At 39.2% G+C, this 21,553-nt stretch overlaps 1 protein-coding gene across 1 annotated transcript in view; it reads left to right on the top strand.

Moving 5' to 3' along the window:
* LOC114023953 (protocadherin-11 X-linked-like) overlaps positions 1–21,553 on the top strand; it is a 312,903-nt gene that overhangs the window by 30,768 nt on the left and 260,582 nt on the right. The window contains exon 3 of the mRNA XM_027836741.1: positions 10,556–10,585. Within this exon, the coding sequence (XP_027692542.1) occupies positions 10,556–10,585 (30 nt within the window). The remainder of the gene's footprint in view (positions 1–10,555; positions 10,586–21,553) is intronic.

The following is a 21,553-nucleotide window of genomic DNA, read 5'->3' as shown; positions in this document are numbered from 1 at the left end:
TCTCACCCTTTTCTTTCCAGCAAAGCAGACTAAGGGACCCTGGCCCATTGGGAGAATGTTCCATCTTTTTCTCAGGCACATATTAGTCACTATCTGATTGGTGTTCCCTCAAAACTCAGAAAAAAAGGGCTATGACAACCCAAAAAGTATCACCCTTCCCACAGCCACAGCCAAGCCCAGGGCCTTACCTGTAACAGTGCTATTGCCCAGCACTGAGAAAGCCAGAACTTTCCCCCGCTGCCTAACCATCTTAAACTTGTTTTCTTAAAAAACAACCAAGCAAACAAAATGTCTTTGCTGTCAGAGGATTCATTCGTGGAGATACCACTATAGCTCAGAATGCCAGAGAGACAAAAATATAGCCATTTTCAGGTGACAAGTAAAATAAACCAAAATAAGCACAGACCATGGACACATGAACAAGACAGTATTTTTTTTTTTTACAATATCTTGTCCTTAAATGTGTTTTTCACGTGAAAAACTACAAAGCAAAAGGTTGAGCATCAGAAGAGATTTGTGTCCCTTGACACAAACCATGTAATTGAGTGGAGGGTCATGTGACCTGTGTGAGCCTCAGGCTCTTCCTCTGTAAAATGAGGGAGGTTAGACTAGATGACCCCCAAGGTCCCTTCAAGTTAAAAGCCTCTGATCCTCTGATCATCTCTTTCAGTCCAGGTAAGGAAGGAGATTTGCAGTACGAAGTGGCCCAGATTACTGAGCGCAGTGCCTTTCTTCCACTTGTTTGATTATCTGCTCAGACTCAATCCCTTGACAATTCAGTGAGCCGTCTTTTACTTTGCTTGGCTGCAGAAGGCTATGTTTATCTGCTATGTTTATGTTTATAGCAAGAGGCCCACAAAATAGAAAATAGTACCCCAGTTTGGGGGTCTTTTCACTATAATCCTTTCCTCTTGAGCTCTCCAAATGTGCCGTAGCTAAATCTATACCAATGGTCTAGTAGTTTGATAGCCTTATAGATAAAACACTGATCTGTACTTAAAGTTTGTTTTTGGTAAAGAAGGGGCAGCTAGATGGCACAGTGGGTAGAATACTGGCCCTGGAGTCAGGAAGACTCATCTTTGTGAGTTCAATTCCAGCCTCAGAGACTTAACCCTAAATGCACGCTGTGTGACCCTGGTGCATACTGTTTGCCTCAGTTTCTTTATCTGTGAAATGAGCTAGAGAAGGTAGTGTCTTTGCCCCCAAAAAAAAACTCCAGTGGGGTAATAAAGAGTTGGATATGACTGAAAAACAACTGAACAACACCACCAAATGGTATAGAAGGAAAAAATGATGACTACTTGATTGTCACAATTATTCAGCTGATGCCTGTACCACTGATTCAGCTAATCTCTTCTGAATGTCTAAAAATGCCCACCAAAATGTATCTGAACAATTCATGTTTTACTAAGTTTGTAAAAATGGGAATAAAACATATACTTGCAACTTGGCTACTAAATGAATTCCAATTTGATTGTTGAACATAATGAATGGATAAATGAATGAAAGAAAGAAAATCTCATTTATTAAGTGTTTAATCCTTAACTTTCCAGATGCTCTGCTAAATTCTGGAGTGGAATTTAAAAAAAAAAAGATGAAACCGCTTCGGCACTTAAAGAGCTTATGTTTTAATAGGGCATTCTAATCAGGCAGCTATGTGGTACAATGAACAGACTGTTGAATTTGGATTGAGGAAGACCTGAGTTCAAATTTTACCAGTGTGATCCTGAACAAGTCACTGAACTTTTTTCAGCCTCAGTTTCCTCGTCCGTAAAATATCAATAGTAATACTGATAACAACCAACCCAACAGGGTTGTTTGTGTAAAGTGCTTAGGTAACCTTTAAAGTCTATAACAATGTGAGTATTCACCAGAGGAAAATAATCCTGGTCTCGTCTTAATGTCTGCTTTTGCCAGATGACTTAGTATGAAGTTGGAAATGTCATAGAAAGAGGAAAAAAGGCAAGTACCAGAAAAAAGTTGATAACCCTTTGATGAAATATAAGAGAATCTGTCAACATCTCTAACTAGAACACTCAATTGGAGAAACAGTAAAGTGATCTCAGAAGGGGGAGTTTTGATGTCGAAGCCTCCACCTGGGAAAAAGCAGTAAATAGTACCAAGGAAGTGAGGCTTCAGAGACTTAATTAGAGGAGAGCTTGACCCATGATTAGTTCAGGGATGTTAGCTGGAAAATAAAACTTTGGGGGAAAGTTAATAGCCTGGCAAACATGCTGTCACTGGTGGCCATTAGCAGTAGGCTGCTATTATTTATACTCAAGTACTATTTATGTAGAAATAAATAAAGCTATAGTTGAGTTTCACTTGGGGCATGAGCAAAAAAATGGTTCCATTTTTATTGAGAGGCACTATTTCTATTTCAAAAATCCTAGCATGGCCACCCGGAGCGCTATACAGAGGGTATAATACAGTTTTTATTTCAGCATCACTCATCTGCAACCTGTGATATCAATCTTTCTGATGATCTGAAATGGCAAGGGTTTATGAGAACAAGGAGGAGGGCTCCTGCCCACTAACTGCTGGTATTATCACGTCTTTAGTGCTTTGAGCTCTCGAAGGCACTCTCTCGACAATAACCCTGGGAAATGAGCTGAGCTGATATTATTATCCTTATTTTACAGATGAGTAAACCAGAGCATTGAAGTGACTTGCTCAAATCCCTTTGTTTGCAGTTAATAAGAGAAGTTTTGTCTGTCCTATCCATTACCTTTTTTATAGCCTCTCTGATTCTCTGATGCTCTCTTGGCAAATTTCTGTAAGCTTTCGGAGAAAGAGTGTAATGTACACTCAGTGTGATTTTTCACAAGGAATAAGAATTATCCATAAGCAGTGTAGCAGACAATTGCAAAAGTCTTTAAGGCATAAAGGTGTCTTTCTGCAACTTTAGGAAAATTAAAAGTGAAATTTGGCTTGAACTTGAGAGCCAATATATTGAAAAAGAAGCATCCTGCAAATTACCCCTTTTCCTATAAGATTTTATGAATGAGAATCATTTGACTTCAAAGACCTAGAGCTAAAAGAACCTTCAAGACCATCTAGCCCAAACCCTTATTTTACAGATGAGCAAACAGAGGCCCGGGAAAGTGTAGTAATGGGCCCAAGGTCATACAAGTGACGTGGCAGAGCTTCCATTCAAACCTAGGTTCTCCAGCTTCAAAGCCAGCCTTCTTGACGTTGGTCTGTGCTACCTGCCCCCCACCCAAGACTGTATCAGTTCACTATGTGGGCAAGGTCATAGAGTGATGTTATTCAACTTTTCCAGGGTGAAGGAAGAAATACATTACTCTAAGCTATTATTATTCTGTCTACCATAACCGGTGCTTTCATTGAACCCAAGTAGGCCCATAGCTTTGAAAACAGAAATAGAAAGGCAACCTCTTCATCATACAAGACAAAAAGGTTTAGGGGGAAATCACCTTCCAAGTTTAACAGATGTTTGTCAAATTGAAATAGAAATGAGATCCCCTTTCATTTTTCAAAAAGATGCATTGGATTTTTTTTCTTAGTTAAAAATGAGAAAGACAAGATTTCTTTCTTGTGCTAATGAGCCCGAGATGATTGAATGACAGCTAGTTACAGAGTTTTCCTAATACAGAGGAAACTGGAACAGAGGCCGATACAGCAGATTTCACCTACTGTGTGACCCCGGGCAAGTCATTTAACATCTCATTGTCTTAGGCAACTGTCTTAGACAACAACCAAGTACTCTGTTCTAATTCAGTGGCTCTCTTCCTTCTCCTTTTACCTTCCTTTCTGTCCTTCTTTCCTTTTCTCTTCCCCCCTATCTTTTTCTCTAACCTTTCCCAGATAATAGCTTCAATAAACATGACGTAAACCTTTATTTTGAAATAAATATGAATTGCTATTTATTTTTGCCTTGGTTATCTACTCTAGAGACAACATGGTGTAAGTGGGTAGAGGGCTGCCCTCAGAATCAGGAAAATGAGTTTAAGTTCTGCCCTGACACAGGTTGGCTGGCTGACTCTGAGCAGCCATTTAACCCCTAAGTGGCCCAGGCAGCTCTCGAATACTATAAATTACAAAGCAGGTACCAATCTTCACGGACACATAGAATTCCTCACCAGGAGCTCCCTAAATTAAGGAAATAACAGATCTGATCAAAAATAATAATAATTTCCTTTTTTGAGAAAAGCATTTACTGTGAAAAAAACTTTATTCTCAAACTATGTATTGCAGCTAGCTGAAATATAAAATATAAACCAGATTCAGTGGTGAATAAAGTAATACCTACGAATGTATTACTAACCAACCCTGAGAAGCGTGTTACATATTTAAAAGTGTTAATTTGTTATTTAACGCACTGGTAGATAATAAATTGCTGTCTGGTAGCTTGGTGTGCAACTTTGGACGCAAACCTCAAATACAGGGGTGGGAGCAGAAGAGAGAAAAGAAAGAAACTTAGCAGCAGGAGCAAGAGAAACCCAATTGCATTCTCATGACTTTATGCCTCTAGAACATATTTTTGGAAGGGAAATGGATGATAAAAGAAAAATGTAGTAGTATTTTCATCATCATTGCTGTCATTATTAGGTTTCTCCTGTGTTTTCCTTTTGAAGAACTCTGGGGTTGCATGTTGATAATTGATGGAGCGTAGAGAGAAGACACCCCATGGACAAGTCTACCAAACATACAGCTAGAGATGTAGGAGTTCCCTAGTGATTCAAAGTAGAAATTCACTGAACTAAGTATTATATCCCTCAATTAATTTGTCTGTGTAGTTAAGGCAAAACAGAGATAGAGGGGGCACGGGGCTGAAAGAATACTCCACATGATTGTATTTGTGAATAGCCTTGATTTCACAGATAAAATTATTCAGCCAGAAATTGACAAGTATTTCTATAATTTATGGTCATGTCAGTGCTAGAAGTCTTTTCTTATGTTTTAAAAATGAAATTGATGCATATAGTATGGCTATTTAAAATATTACGTACCGCTCTCAGCACTCTGCCCCCATTGAGCCTATGAAAATATTACATGCACAGTAGCATTGTTATCCTGTAAAGGGCACAAACATTTTTTATTCGAGGCATCTAGTAGTATACTCAAGAGCACTTTCCTTTGGTGGGTGATTGGGCAACTAGCATTTTCTTTTCAAATTTGCACATCAAACAGACAAATACTACATAGCATTCATGAAATGTTGTAATGAATATTCTGTGTATTTATTATTTAAAAGTAGGCTAGGTAGGTCTTCATTCATAATCCAGAAGTCTTAAGATTGTGAAAGTTGTCCTGCCAAAAAAATCTTCATCAGTAATGCATCCTTTCCTCCCAAAGGGGGAAAAAATAAAATAGCAAATTTAATACCTTGAAAATTGACACACTGGAGTTTTCTCTAAATGTTTTATGGACATTTTCACATGTATATTTCTCATCTTAAGGAAGTGTACATAATAACACATCACACTTTAGATCTCTACATATAGATTATCTGATAAATCAAGTTGAATAAAATATTTCCATCTGAAAAATATGAATAATTGAATCCCAAATGTATATTTCTGCTTTTCTTAATCCAGAAAATGTCTTGAGATGGTCACAGTCAGATTTTCAGAAATGGGATTTCATGTTAGGTAGATTTCAGGAGCCAGTATTAGCAATATACCATATACAATGGAGAGTGCCCTGGATTGAAGTCAGAAGACCTGAGTTTCATTAGAAGCCTTGATTCTAACTTGTGGGTAAGCTAGTGAATCTTTCTGAACCTCAGTTTCTTCATCTTGAAAATGCAACTAGTATCACGTATACTAACTATAAAGTGCTTAGTCAGTCATAAAAGTCAACAGCCTATAATTTCATTGGTATGGGAACTCCCTCTGCTGATACATGTCATGGCCTCTTCACACCTTCCGGCACAACCTTTTTGAATCCCTTTTGGCTAAGCTTCCAGCGATGAGCCTTTCTGCATCTAGCTACACAGGTCCTTAGATGAAAGATACCACTCATCACCAAAGCTCCCAGCTTGAGGTTTTATTCTTAGAGCTGTGGAAGACCAAGAATCACTTCTTAGCCAGTTATAAAATACCAAAGGAATATTTTAGCACAGTAGTAAATTATGAAGTGCTCTGTAAATGTGAGTTGTTATTGTTAAACCAGCTGAAATTCAACCATAGATCTGAACCACTGACTAACAAAGTACTCGTCCTCAAATCTTCCGTCTTGATCCATTACCACCTCAGATGGAGACACTATTAAGCAGTGGTAATACACTCTTGCTTGGCTCCTATCCATGAGGATTTATCATTGAAGCAGAAGAAGGGCCTTCTTCTTCTTCGGCAGTCTTCGAGCTCTAAGGAGGCCCTGCATTGTGGACCTCTAGAACAGAATGATAATGAGCTCTCTCTGAGCATGGATATGTTGCTTTGTAAATGCTTTTAATTGCCCCGTTAAGTTCACAGGAATAGTGAAGCATTTGCAGATATAACCTGCTTCATAATTACACTGATAAATCCATCAGAGATTAAAAGAACAAAGCTGTTTGAATCATATGCCCAAGTATTCAACAAATGTAGAGCAAACACTTTGAAGTTCATGAGGCTAAGCTGATAACTAACAGGGAGACAAGTGGAGAAAGCAGCTAGGCTCAGTTCAGTCATTTTTTTCAGTTGTGTCCAACTCTCCGTGGCTCACTTGGCCACTGGAAAAGTAACAAAAGAGACATGAGGCCAAGAGAAAAATTGCTGGCTTATGGTCCGAGTTTCTGTTCCTCAACGCGTTGGTGCTTAAGTACAGGAATGACCAACATATGCTAGGGAAGTCAGGTCAAATCAGTTTTATTTCTTTATGTGTCACTCTGCATGAGCTTCACTAAGGTCCTACTTTGAGTTCATGACTTGGAGATGATTCTGGATTCTGGAAGGCTATACTGGTAGAATGGAAGCTTTGACTAGGACTGGGGAATATGGAGAGAACCAGTGGGGACTCTAATCCAAGTACAGGCTTGGCAAAGTTGGGCGAGGCCCTTGGTGAACTCAGCAGCTGGGTGATGGCAACTCTAATCATATTAAGTTATAAATGGCTTCAATGTGCATTGGTGGAGGAGAAACTCACACAGACAAAATGAGATATCCTTAAATCCATAATTTGCTAATTCAAGGTAGTGTATTCTGGGCTTGGCCATTTAGTCAACACTTTCATCTTTCATCTAGCTCATCTTGAATAGTTAACGTACTCTTGAATGTCAGCACCAGTACCATATTCTGCCATCCAGTAATGCTGTCTTCCTTGCTCTTCCTCTCACAAGATGCTCCATTTCCCCACTCTGAGAATTTTCCCAGGCTACTCTCCCCCATTCCTCAGAATGCTCATCCTCCTCACCTATTCCTCTTGGCTCCCTGGATTTCTGTCAAGTCCCAGCTGAAGACTCACTATGTTGTTTTGTTGTTGTTCAGTCATTTTAGTTATGTCCAATTCTTTGTGACTCCATTTGGGGTTTTCTTGGCCAAGATAATGGAGTGGTTTGCCATTTCCTTCTCCAGCTCATTTGTTGATGAGGAACTGGGCAAACTGGGTTAAGTGACTTGCCCAGGATCACACAGCTTGTGTCTAAGCCTGGTTTGAACTCATGAACATGAGTCTTCCTGATTCTAAGCCCAGTGCTCTATCCACTGCTCACCTAGCTGCCCATATACACTATACTTGCTGTATATCTCTACATGAATAATATCTCATTGTCTGTTCATTGCTTACCATACCTGCAATAAAGCTATAATGAAGAGTTGCCTGAAAAGTTAAGCTTTTCCTTCAATTAGATCATAATTCCATTTTGTATGAGGCTTCTCTCTCCTTTCTCCCTCCTGCATCCCATATCCTTTACCTCTCGTTCATCAATTAATTACATCCACTTAGCTCTATCAAGCTTGGAAATTAGCAGACAGATTGGAAGACATTCACCCTTTGGTAGTCGAAGTTAGGATTTATTCACACCATGAGGTTAATAAGAAAGCGCTAAGCTACTTAACTCAGGAATATGATAGAAGAATTAGTGGACAATATTTTAGGGGATTTATAACTGGTCTGACCAGAGCTCGTTTTTCAGTTCAGAGAATAAATAATCTCCATCTTCAAAATAGAATTTGTATCTTTCAGTGTTTCTGTTTTGTAACTGCTTTGAAAATGGAACCCTTGCTGCCATCATCCTTGCGTCTTTCCCAGGAGATCTCTGGGCTTTCTTGCAACTTGGCCCCACTGCCCTGAAGAGAAGGCCACACATCTTAACAGATTTTGCTAAGTCTCTGTGGTATAGCGAAAGAGAAAGGCCCTTGTGTTGATAGTGTGTGGGTATGTATGTGTGTGTGTGTGTGAGCACATACATGTGCATGTCCATGAGTGTGAAAAACTTTGACCCATGCCAGTTCATCCTTAAGATGTATCAAGGCAAAAATGTTACAACCAAAAGTCTCATAACAACGATGGTGGGATTTGAGGCAAGTTTTGAAGGATGACAGATGGCAGGGATGGAGAGGGAGAGCTTTCCAAGTAGGGGGAATGACCACTTAAATAACAAAGTTAGAAGTGAGAGTTTAAGGCCCAGATAAAAAGGTTTATTTATTTGTGAGAAGGACTTTCAGATCAGATAGACGGTAGACATGGCATCAATGTCTTAAATGCTCCTCTCAAACATGGCTTAGTCATTAACTTCGTGACAATCCACTGAATAATTTACCAAGACAGTTATAATCAACATTCACAGATCTTCACTTGACTCACTGGCAATTTCCGGGTGGCAGCTTGCCCAGTGCCCAAGTAGCGTATGATTTTGACAGTGACCTTTAATAAGACATATTTAACAAGGCTCTCTTACGTGCTACAGAATAAGACGTATATTAAGAATTTAGGTAAAGGAATTTTTTCCCACTCTAACCACTTGGGAACTGTGATTCTCTTATTCTGTTGGCGTTAATTAACACCAGGGAACTTTGCAAACCTTTTCACTGGTGAGTTCTTCTAGTCATTATCAGTCGTATAATGGCAAGGTTCTGCTATGTTAAGGTTATTAAAGATCTAGGGACACTTTTCATCAAAGATATTATTCCGTGCATCCCCCTCCAGTTGTAGGTTATTGATGGTGAATTTGATTAGTGTGGGCAGGCTGTATGAATATTTTTTAAATGTTTTGTGTAGGAATCCTTTTCTACTCCCCCTGCCCTGATATGGCAGATTTGTGACTTAAAGCATATGTGTGTATATGTGTTGGCTTCAGGTTTCTGCCCGACCAATATAAAGATAGATTAATGCTGTTTCATTAACACAGCTAACAAAGGTTTGGCCTATGAATAAAATGGTGGATGCACTTAATATGGCATGAATAGTTGGATCTATTCCATCATCCATCATCTTGTTCACCTTCCTTTCAAATACCCTTACTCCCCAGTGCTCTCTCGCCACCAACTAAGGCACTCACAGGGGTTCCATGCATAACTATAGGCAAGACAGGATTCAGAAATAAACAATGGGAGAGAAAGGCTGATGGGGAACACTGATGGAGAAATGGGGTTATCTGATCTAACTGCCTATGTCGATGTGAGAATACATGGTAGAGTAGGCAAAATATTTTTGTGGTCCTAATCATAAACTTGATATTTAGAGAAAAAAAAACAACTAGTAATGCTAGGTACAGTTATTCTTTTGTGTTCAGAGATGTTTTTCTACGTATAGACAAGCTAAGTTTCTTGGTTAAACTCTACCTCGGATATTTCCAGCCCAGGTAATTTAGAGTTGAATGAAATTGTGTTAAATATCTTTAATTTGTTGTTGTTTTTTTATAGCCATTACTTTTCCCTTTAATTCAAACATGCTCATATATCAGAAATAAAGTCCAAATACTTAAATTATTGACTTCTAATCAAGGGATTGGTTTTCTTGTGATAGCTATGTATTTTGGGCAAATGTACAATAATGCTATGCATATAGCTTAGTAACTAAACTAGGATACCAGGTGAGGGCAGTAGGGTATAGTAGATAGGGCACTGCCCTCAGAGTCATAAAGACCTTGGTTTAAATCCTGCCTCAGATACGTACTAGTAGTTATTGTGACCGTGGGCAAGTCACTTAACTTCTCTGTGCCTCAGTTTCCTCATTTGTAAAATGAAGGGCTATCCTCAGTGGTCTCTTATTACCTTATATGATTCTCTATTTTAGCATGGTATCAAATGTTCTATTGGCAGTACCACTGTTAGAGTAAATCATCGAATGTTACACCCAGCAGGAGTCTATGAGATAATAAATGCAAACTTGGAGTCCAAACGTCTCATTTAATAAATGAGGAAATTGATCTCTAAGTTATGTGACTAGCTAATGGCGGAGCTGGGCCTCAAACCCCAACCACCTGACACTCGGTAATGCTCGCTCTGCCATTTCACACTCAAGTCTCAGAGGGATGATGTAAGTAAATAAAAACTATTGCAATGTGAGCATGTTTTTAAAGGAATGATAATGTTGGTCAAGCCAGATTGATGCTAATTTTTCTTTTTTCTTTGCTTTGATTTCTTGCTGCCATCTAATCCTAATTCAGAGCAAACCAGAGCCGAAAAAACCAGGAAAGGTAAGACTGCAAGCTTTCTAGCAAGTTGATTTCAAAACGTTTTGTTTCTTGTTGTTTAATCTCTACTCCACGGCATTAAAACTGTAAGTGCTTAAGATGACGTATGTTATGGTTCTGCTTTAAAAGAATTTCAAGCTGAGGTGTCTTCCCATTTTGTACCGCTTACACAGTCCTAGGAGCAATTTTTGAGTCTGGTTTTATTTTTTTCTCCACCAATACTCCCTTATCCCACTGTACCAAGACAACATGCTGCTGACAGCATTCTTTTATGAATGCCCCAGTAGTACAGTTATGATCAATTTTAGCACCAAAAAGGGACCATTTGGGTGTTAATTCCCAAGTTAATGAATGTGAGCCATGAAGAAGTATGATAGGGTCACAGGGAAGACTGCCATAATGAAACCAAACGTGGCTATGTAGCGAACTGATGTTCTCTGGGGTACTGAGTTGGAGAACATCAGTTTTAAGCTCTGCTCACATATAGGAGACTACAAAGTATGAACAACCATCTTTTCTTATATAAGTTGGTTGCTCCCAAAAATTATCCCCATGTCCATATAGCTAGGTAAGAAGTTCGATGATCAGCATGGCCCCCAAATGCTATTTCTACTATTTTGGGCTGAAATTTTAAGAATCCTTTCACCCCTTCCCCCCCTTCCTTTTCTTGTGGGAAGACCTCTTTAACTGGCAATTCTACATTTGGCATAATATTGTGAGATTCGAAGAAATGTTTTCCATGCATATAGCTTCCATTTGCATATACTAGTTTTAAGTGTGATCCCAGTTCTCCCACCCTTTACAACTTGGTAACACTAGGTTTCAGTTCTTGAAGAGGAAATTGCTACAATGTGGTCCTTACTATGATAATAAGCTCTGTGTTAGGCTAGGAAGTCTATAACCAGTGTAAGAATGATGAAAATGGTCTGTAAGGTCAAAGTAAACTTTCATCACCAAAGAATTTTAAGTCATTAGAAAGTGAGGTGTTTCAATATCACTTCTGAGTTGTCCTCGTGTGACACTGGTATTATTTCCCAAATATCACCTTAACTCAGAGTGACGTGAATTTGGGTCTTACCCTCTTGCACATAAGGCAAGTGAGTCACCAGAAGTCTCCAGAGCTAAGAGAGAGAAAAAGGTAAAATGTCATTAGTCATATCACTGAGCAGAAGCTTTGCGTCTACCTTGAATGTGACCAAATCCTTCTAACTTCAATCTGAATGAGACATAGAAGAAAGCTTAAATTGGTGAACTCTGAAACATTGACAAAAACATGGAAAGTCCATTTAATCTAAAAGTAGGGGATGTGTATTACCTTCTAAATAATGTGCTTCTCTAAACTGGATCCTGAGTAGGGGATTCATCCCACTAAAACACTTGGGCCATGAAATTGGAACATATGGTATACCAAGGGGTGATTGAAAAATCGATTTAATCATGTCTTGAGGGAACTATGGAGAAATGTCTATTTACTGAACTCTCCAAAAGCAACAGAATGTACATTTCTGTATTTGTTTTATATGTTAGCTTTCCCACAAAGATTTAAGGAGGGAGGTAGAATTAGGAGAAAGCAAAAACTATACACTTAGAGTATCCTTTTTTGGTTTTGATTTCATTTTTTTCTAAATGTGGCCCCATTGTCAGTTCCTTCTATGTGTTACTCAAAAGACTTCAGCTAAGGAAACAGAGAGGGAGGAGGGACTCTCTGTTTCTTGAGGCACTTTCGAATAGCACTAATTGTTACCTTGGATAACATTTTTGCCAGACACATAGGTATTGGTCAGAAGTGATCTGTAACTTCTCTTTGGGGATTGTCTTTGGGGTGGCCATACAAGAAAAATAAACTCATTACTTTCCACCTATACCTTGCTTTGGACCTAATACTGCATTTTTTAGCTTGATCACCCACTTTATTCACCACATTGAGTTCTGAATTACTTTTTGATGTTTCCAAAAATTAAATTCAATCTAAAAGGATGTGAAAATGATCGTCTTTGGAAATCATGTGAGCAATGATATTATTGAAATAAGTACACAGACTCCCACATTGCATCTGCTTTGAAGGGTATACATCTCACAGTTGGAGGCAGGAATCTGGATGGAGTCACTCACGTCTCAATTATGCCCATATCAATGTATGTGCATGGTAGATTCACATTATAACATGGCTCCTTATTCACACTTTTTGAAATATCAGAGATCCAATCTTGTTTTCCAAATTAGAGCACCTCTACCCACTAGCTTTATGTAATGTCAATGTTAAATATTGCCATGACATAGAAGTTTCTTTGCATTCGGTATTCATTGGTTTAATGCATGCGTTTTAAAAGATACTTTAAAAAACTGAATTTAGGAAGCTATGAATCTGTACCCAACTTGGGAAACAACGTTCATTAGTTTTGCATTTAGTGCACATTTTTATATAAAGTTGAATTTATCCCTTGAAATAATAATTTGTACTTTAGTTATGTTCCCCAATTTAAAGAAAAAAAAGAAGAAAGGTTACATGGCCCAATGGAATATAGGACCAGCCTTATACTTGGGAGAGCCTGAGGGCAGGTCCTACCTTTGACACCCCCTGGACCAGCCAGGGACACCTTACTACCCCGAGGAAACTCTCTAAGACTATAGCACAGAAAAGAATTGATAATCCATATCAGTGGATGGATCTTCCGTACCAGGGCATTCTCTAAACCAAGGAAATCACAAACCAGAAGAAGGGAAAGAAGGGAAAAGGAAGAGAAGGGAAAGGGCAAGGGAGGGAAGAAGGAAAGAAGGAAGGAAGGAAGGAAGGTATGTTTATCTCTAACAGCATACTGTCCCCAAATGAACTCCTTAGCTTTTCGTTCAGCCAACTTGAAAGATCAAAGAACCCCTCAGTAACTGCCCTTCCAAATTGGACTAAAACTGCCTTCCATAGCCATATTCAATTGAATTGATTGTTTTGAAGTAGTTTATAGCTAATTAGAAAATAAATGAAGCCTACCCTAGGCTGCTAACACACTTAGGAGGGAATTAATTATTTCTTTCCCAACTAATCCCCAGCACAGACGTACTGATTTTTTAAAAGGAAGAAGAAAAGCCTAAGTGAGCTTTTCTCTGGTTCCTCTTTGGGTAAATGCAGGTCTAGCTCTTAGAAAACATTTACCCTATCGAAGACAACATTGACTAGAAGACCACCTCATGAGCCCATTTCAACTGAGAATATGGATCCTCTTTTTCTGGGATAGGCTGAGTCTGTTGTGCCATGGCTCAGAGAAAATGGTCACCCTGTTATAGTGTATTCCCCAAATGCTAAAATTAACAGGACAGGACTGAGCTGCTTGAGATTTTCGGTGGAGAATTTTTTTTTTTCTGGCTTTGCCTGAAGTGAATTTACAAAGTGGTTTTGATCCTTCTGGGTAAGTGAAGTACAGACCTAGGAGCTCCAGTGGTATTGGCATTGCTTCCTCCATGTGGTATCTTTTCTCCTAAGTCTTTATCACTGGAACAGTCATTGAATTTGCGTCTAACACAAAGGTGTAAAATATCATGGAGGCCAACGAAGAGGCAGATGCAAAAATCCACTCTTTGCTGGTGCCGTATTTACTATAACTCTTTCCTCTTGGAGAGTGCAGAAAGTTCTGACCATCCCTTTTCTGGGGGAAAAAATGTGTCCTCTTAGAGCTCTGCTTCCAAATTAGATAATAATTTTTAAAAGTGTTGAGAGATTCCTGGATATAGTCTTAAATAGTTCAGTTAAATAATTCCAGTTCTAGCTATATGCTTCAAAGAATCATAGAAATTGAAATAGAAGTGGCTTCAGAAGCTATCTGATGTAACCCATATGGAGTCAGTCAGTAAACATATATTAAGTGTCTACTGTGTGTCAGACACTCTGCTAAGCCCCTGGGGTACAAAAAGAGGCAAAAGATGGTCTCCACCCTCAAAACGCTCACAATTTAATGAGGGAGATAGCAAGCAAACAAATATGTACAAACAATATATACAGGATAAATAGGAAATAATTAACGGGGGGGAGCAGTAGAATTAAGAAAAGCTGATAAAAGACTTCCTATAAAATAATGAGATTTTAGTTGAGACTTAAAGAGAGTCAGCGAAGGCAGTAGGTAGAGATGAGGAGGGAGATAATTCCAGGCTTGGGAAACAGTCAGAGAAAATGTCCAGAGCTGAGAGAAATAGTGTCTTGTTGGCGGAACAGCAAGGAAACCAGTGTCACTGGATCAAGGAGTACATGGTGGGGAATGGGATGTAAGAAGACAGGAAAGGTAGGAGACTAAATGATGAAGGACTTTGAATACCACAAAAAGAATTTTCTATTTGATCCTAAAGGTAATAGGCAGCTACTAGAGTTTATTCAGTAGAGGGGATAATATGGTTGGACCTGTGCTTTAGGAAAATCACTTTGGTGATTGAATGGAGGCTGGATTGGACTGGAAAAAGTTGAGGCAAGGAGACCTGTCAGTAGACTATTGCAGTAGTTCAGGTATAAGGTGATGAAGGCTTGCATTAAAGTCTTGGCAATGTCAGAGGAGAGAAGGAGGAGTATTTGAGAGATATTGCAAAGTTCAAATCTACAGGCCTTGGAAACAGGTTGGATGTGGGGGAGTGAGAGATAGTGAAGAGTCCAGGATGACTCCTAGGTTGTGAGTCTGAGGGACTGGGAGGATAGGATTGCCCTCTACAGTAATGGGGAAAGTGGAGGCCAGAGGGAAAGATAACGAATTGAGTTTGGTAAATGTTGATTTTAAGTGTGCTCGACATCCAGTTTGAGATGTCAATATGAAATTGAAGGTCAGCAGAGAAACTGGGGCAGGATAGATAGATTTGACAATCATCAGCATAGAGATGGTAATTAAATCCATGGGATCTGATGAGATCACTGATTTAAGCAATATAAAGGGAAAAGAGAAGATGGTCCAAGACAGAACCCTGCAGGATATATAGGGTTGGAGGAAGTGATCCAGCAAAGGAGATGTTCATATCTGAACAAAAATCCCCTCTGACATGATTCATCCATTCTCCTTTCTCCTTCCTCTTTTTTTTTTCCTTCTCCTTTTCCTGAGAGCTGTTTTGTTGTAGAATTACAGAATCAGGCAGAGGGACATAGTGATCTAGCATATGCTTGGAGTTAAAGCATTCGCAATTACATTTGTCATTTTCTTCAGTACTACTCTATTTCCTCTCTCACACAGTTGCAATTTAGCGCCGCCAATATTGCTATAAGAGGATTAAAATAACCGCTTGCTCCCCTTTTACATTACCAGCGCACCTGGCTTCGTCCAACAATTACTTCATTGACATGTTATTCCTGGGACGTTACACCCTGGGATATGCTGTGATATCTTTTAACAACTTCTTACCTTACTTTAAAATATATACTTAATGCTTTTAACTCAATGGGTAGCACCTACTGGATAAATAAATCAGCAATAAAATGAGGCCAAATTAGTCGAAGAGCCCTGTTTGCATGCTTCCCCTTCCTTTTATACTTGAAGGCATGCTACAGAATGTCAATGTGTCCTTCACTGTAGTTAAGGAGAGAGAGAGAGAGCTTATCTTTTATTCTTTTCACATTGTCGACTCAAAAGCCTTCATCTTCACTATAGAACACAAAATTTCAAAGCTAGAGGGGACCGCACTGGCTTTTTAGTCCAACTCATGAAAAAGAACCCTTCCTCAACACACCCAACTCTGCTTGGAGCCCTCCAATGAGGGGGAGCAGCATATTCTCCTTGGAGATGGCTCTGACTATTGGGCAACATCAAAATGAAATTTGCTTCTTTGTATTCCTACTTCTACCCTTAGACCTAAACAGAACAAGTCATCAAGCACCCAGAATCCACCAAGAGGACCCTACCCTGGACCTTTCAGTCATGTTGAATTAACACACCTCTAAAACTTCAAAAATGGAATTCCCCATTTCTGACTATATAATCTTCTTTCTTACCATGTATCCCACCTATTTATACCAATCTTGTGTGATTTTTTACCTCTTCCTGGTTCTGCAGGCACTAAATCTGTTCCATTTCACCCAATCTATTAACACCTTCAGCTTCACTCCATTCCTCAGGCAGACGTACTTTGATACTCAGCTTTTCTACCATGTTCAATTTCAGTGCCTCCTCCACAGTCCTAAGATTTTGGACTTTGATCAGGATGGTCCCTTCTTTATGATATAGTTCAGCACTTCTTAAACTGTGGGTCGTGACCCCATTTGTGGTCGTGACCCACAGTTTAAGAAGTGCTTAAAGGGGTCAAAAGCGAAAAAAAAGTTTAAGAAACCCTGATTTTAGTCCACCCTGATCATTTCACAGAGGGTGAAACTGAGGGGACCAGAAATAAGAGATCTGCTCAAAGTCACACAGCTAAAAGAAAAGTTGCTGGAATCCTAATTCTACTCTATTTTCTGAGGAAGAAGTAGCCTTCTCTAAGGTGACTCCCTTCACCTCTACTCTTGATCTATCATTTCATTATCCTTTCATCTTGATTCTGCATTTTCACCCACCCTCTCTGCATATGTTGTCTTTAGCCCTTCACTGGCTTCTTCCCCATGTCTTTTGAAACATCATCATCATCATCATCATAGCTAACATGGACATATTGCTTTGAGGTTTGCAGAACACTTTATAAATATTCTCTCATTTGATCCTCCAACGATTCTGGGAGGTAAATGTGATTATTATCTCCATTCTAATGATGAGGACACTGTGGCTGATAGAGATGAAATGACTTCCCTAAGGTCACACAGTAAGTAAGTGTATGAGGCAGGTCTTCCTGACTCCAAGTTTCGTACTCTAACCATTGTACCACCTGGCATCCACTTGAAGCCTCTCAACTCCTCACTCTTGAGGGGAAATCCTTCGTTTCATCCTTTCTATTCCAAAATTACCAAATGAGATATCTACACCCACTTACCTTTTTTTGTTCACCACTTATTTTCCCTTTAAATTCTTGTAATCTAACCTCTAACCCCATTCTCAAAATATTGAAACTTAATACTTAAAAGCCAAAAATAAGCCCCATCCATTGCTCTCCAAATCCAATGGCCTTTTTCAGCCCCCATGTTCTTCTGTCTCTCTGCAACAATGATTACTCTGTTTTCTTTTTCTTTTTTTTTTCATTGTTTTCCCGTAGATTTTATGGCTGCAACCTTTCCTGGTTTCTCTCTTCTCCTATCCCCATTCTTCCAGTCTCTTCTCTCTCTGATCTATTTCTCTATATTTCCTATATTCCTGCCTGCTAAGTTAGCAATAGTGTCACATTGCTCTGCTACTGAGAAATAGTCAGTTATCGCCAACAAGATCAAGTGAAAATGCCTAAGCTTGCTTTTTAAGGCCTTCCACAACCAAGAGCCACCTTACCTTGTTATCCAACCTATCCCTCCACATTAATCCCATGTGATATACTCTTGCTTTACTGTCTGCCTGCCTGTTTCTAGAATTTGTGATATTCATTCCTGACTCCATTATTTGTTTCTCTCTGTGCCCTTATCTGACTCCCTATAGAAAGGCCTATCAAGGTCCAGCCAAACCTTCTCTTCTAACTTCTGGGAAGACTTCCATGACCTCTCCTCTAGCACTCATTTTGCCTTTCACCGTTAGGGAATTACTTCCTGTTTAGCATTTCTTTTCTCCTCAACCACATAGTACATGTCAGAAGTTAGAAATGTAGTGCAGCCCACTCTCCATCTCTTTGCCTAACACAGTGTCATCTACAGACGAGGCACTTGAGTATTTGTTGAACGAATACCAGTCGTCATCTTAATTGCAGTGGGCAAACAAAGAGGATGAAAATGTCACAGTATTTCATCTCAAATTCTCTATGGGGAAATAAATCAGTTACAGTTCAAATTAAAATAAGATCCAGACTTTAGAATAGTCCAGAAGGAAAGAAGTAATTCATTCATTTGATGAGCAATTATTAAGCATTGATTCTTTGCAAAACAGTATGCTAGGCCCTGGAAATAGAGATAAAAATGAAAGTATCTGCCTTCTGGAAAACTTAAGTTGTACTTGGGAAATGTGTGTGTATGCAACGTACCAAATAGATATAACATCATTTCAGAGAGAGGAGAGGAGGACTAATGACGGGCATGGGTTGGGGAAGGGGAGAAGAGCAGCAAAGTTCTTAATGGAGAAGGAGGCCCTTGAGCTGCCGGAAAGTATTCCAGGCATGGATATGATTGGCATCCATGATACCCAAGGAAGATCTTAAAGCTCTTAGAAGTCTCCCTTCAAAGTTGTTCTTACTTTCTTTGAAAATGGAGAGAAATATGTTCCGTGTAAAAATGAACCACTTGCTTTGGTCACTCTTCAGAAGGTTATAATTCTGGTTTTATGTGAATAGTAGTATCTAGAGAAAATGAAGATAGTGTTTTCACTTTTACGGCATGAGAATAGCTAGAGTTTTCCAAACTAGAAAGTTGTTTTTGTTTTTTCTCTTAGGCCTGAAAATTGGCCATGCAGTCCAGTTTTGATGCTGTCCTCCCAAAGTGATTTCCTTTTTTTTAATGGTATCCCACACAGTAAAAGGCCACTATTGCTCAGTCTGGGATGTATTAGAAGAGTATACCATGAAACCGTGACTGTGATGCAGTCTGTCTCTTTTCCCTGTAGAACTTCAAGACAGCTAGCAAGATGCAAGAAACCCTCTGGTCCTCCAGCATCTTATCCTACCCTGGAGTGTCAGAATCCATCCAGCCTATCTCTGAGAAACAGATAGATACATTCTGTATGGAATATGCTATTAAGGACACTCTTAAAATCATCCATATTTATGCTCAGCCCCATTTGAAATGCAGGGAACACAATACAGACACATTAAGTAATATAAGTCAAAATTTAAAATATTTATAATATATATTAAACAAGAGAGAAAGGGAAAATGGCTGGTATAGTTGTACTTGAGACTTCATTTAACATATTAAATGTAGTCTTCCCATTAGCATATTATACATAGTCTTCCCATATATTTAGGTTTACTAAAATGCTAGCTATCTTGAAATTTTATCTATTGCACACGTGTAAACACACACACACACACACACACATATATGTGTGTATGTGTGTATGCATGTGCTCATTCACTTGTCATGATATAGGCCGTTTTCTATTTTCCCCTCTAGTAATCTTTGGCAGTCAGTGTTTATAGTCAATGCCATCTGATCTCTGGCATTCATTTCAAATCCCTATCTGGTACCATCTATAACTAGCTCAACAACTGTTACACTAAAATGCGATACCCTCGACTCCAGGGCTCCAAACAGCATCTACCTCCCCAATGTGCCTTTCAACTGAGCAATTGTTAAGAGTTGCTGTCAAATTCCACATTTCTCTTTTCCTTTCAGGAACAGTTGCAGACATTCTCACTCTGCCAAATGAATGATCCCACTGAAAGGGAAACTCCCTCAGTCATGGAATGAACAAATAGATTTCATGAGACCTGATTCACCCATCCCTAGCTTCTGATTTCAAGAAGCAGCTAGCATGAGCAGCTTCACATAGGCAATTGAGCTAGTGATGTATTCTAATTGAGACATATATTACTGAGAAAACAGAGCCCATTTACTAAACTAAAATTAAGCTCCCTTTTGACTTCCTGTAAAAATTGGGGGGGGGGGGGAAGGCAGTACAAAGAGAATTTAAGGTGTTTCTATTGTCCAGCACAACCTCTTACTTGTATTTCACATAAATGTAACAGTGCCCCCTTGACTGCTAGCTGCTGAATTATTGCTTAAGGAAAGAAAGATAAGACCAATTGTTTCCTAATGTGGTTAAATTGAAAGCTTGTAGTGGGATGCATGTTTGACACAACTTTTGAGAAGGTATATCATTTTTTCTTTATGGGAAAACCATGCTCATTCCTGCAATCCACTCCGAATAAGAATAATTAAATTATTTACTTCATTCCCCAAGTTCCAGGTCTGTGATTAGAACTATCACGGGAACAACAAATCCCTGCATTATATCCACTGTGCTACTGATAATGAAGGGTGGAGGTTTAAACATGGAAAATAGATTTTAACCTCAACTGACCTGACCTTTCTTCAAATGGTAGTGGATGACAGCAATATACCAGCAGGGAATAATGCCACTATTTCCAAGCAGTTTGTGCTTAGAAGTGTTTGCAAACGCTTGTCCTCCCAGCCTCCTCCCCACTGGAAAATGTTGTTAAGAAAAGAGGATCACTTTAAGTGGCTCTAATTACTTTTGCAATCCATAAGCCCCATCCGAATAATTTATTAAGATACTAGCTGTTTGCAGACAGTCTCTCTCCGGAACATTTGTTTTCTTCTTTCCAGTAGAGTAGTGGAATGAGTCCAATTTCATTTTTGTGCCTCATCAAAAGTTAGTATTAATGGTAATATTTTCTAAATCCCCTGCTTCTCGGGATATTTCCGAGCACTTTCAGAAGAAAGAGGATAAGACTGAGACCTTAAGTGTTTTTGTTCAGTACAAGTTTAACCCAGAAATGATAGCTCTGTGGTTTCTGTGGCTGCTCTACTCTGCACAAAGCAGAACAAAATAATAGGGGAGAGGTGAGGGATGACCTCTGAGCTTATTATACAGTTAGAGAGACAAGGCATACACGTTGAATGATAGCTCACATACTGCTTCACATTTTTAGTTTCCTCAGCAGTCCCATAAGAGAGTTCCCATAGATGATATCTAAGGGACCGTTCCAGCTCAAAGATTTTGGAAGCACTTAACTAGAACCTTTTAATGCTCCCAAGCACTGCTCCAAGATTAGAAGGAATAGAGCAGCTATTGATCTGTATTGATAGAGGGAGTTTCCACACTGGGAGTTCCCTATACCGATGAAATCACAGGTCCAGATCACCCTGACATTGCAGAGACAGAGAGACAGAGAAAAAGAGAAGAACGAGGAGAGAGACAGAAGAGAGAAGGAGAAAGAAAGGGAGAGAGGAGAAACACAGAGGAGAGAGAAAAGGAGAGGGAAAGATCAAAG

Source organism: Vombatus ursinus, unplaced genomic scaffold (genome assembly GCF_900497805.2).
Source record: "Vombatus ursinus unplaced genomic scaffold, bare-nosed wombat genome assembly UNPS02004457.1, whole genome shotgun sequence".
NCBI lineage: Eukaryota > Metazoa > Chordata > Mammalia > Diprotodontia > Vombatidae > Vombatus > Vombatus ursinus.
The sequence above is the reverse complement of the archived record's forward strand: the minus strand, read 5'-3'. Positions and strand labels throughout refer to the sequence as shown.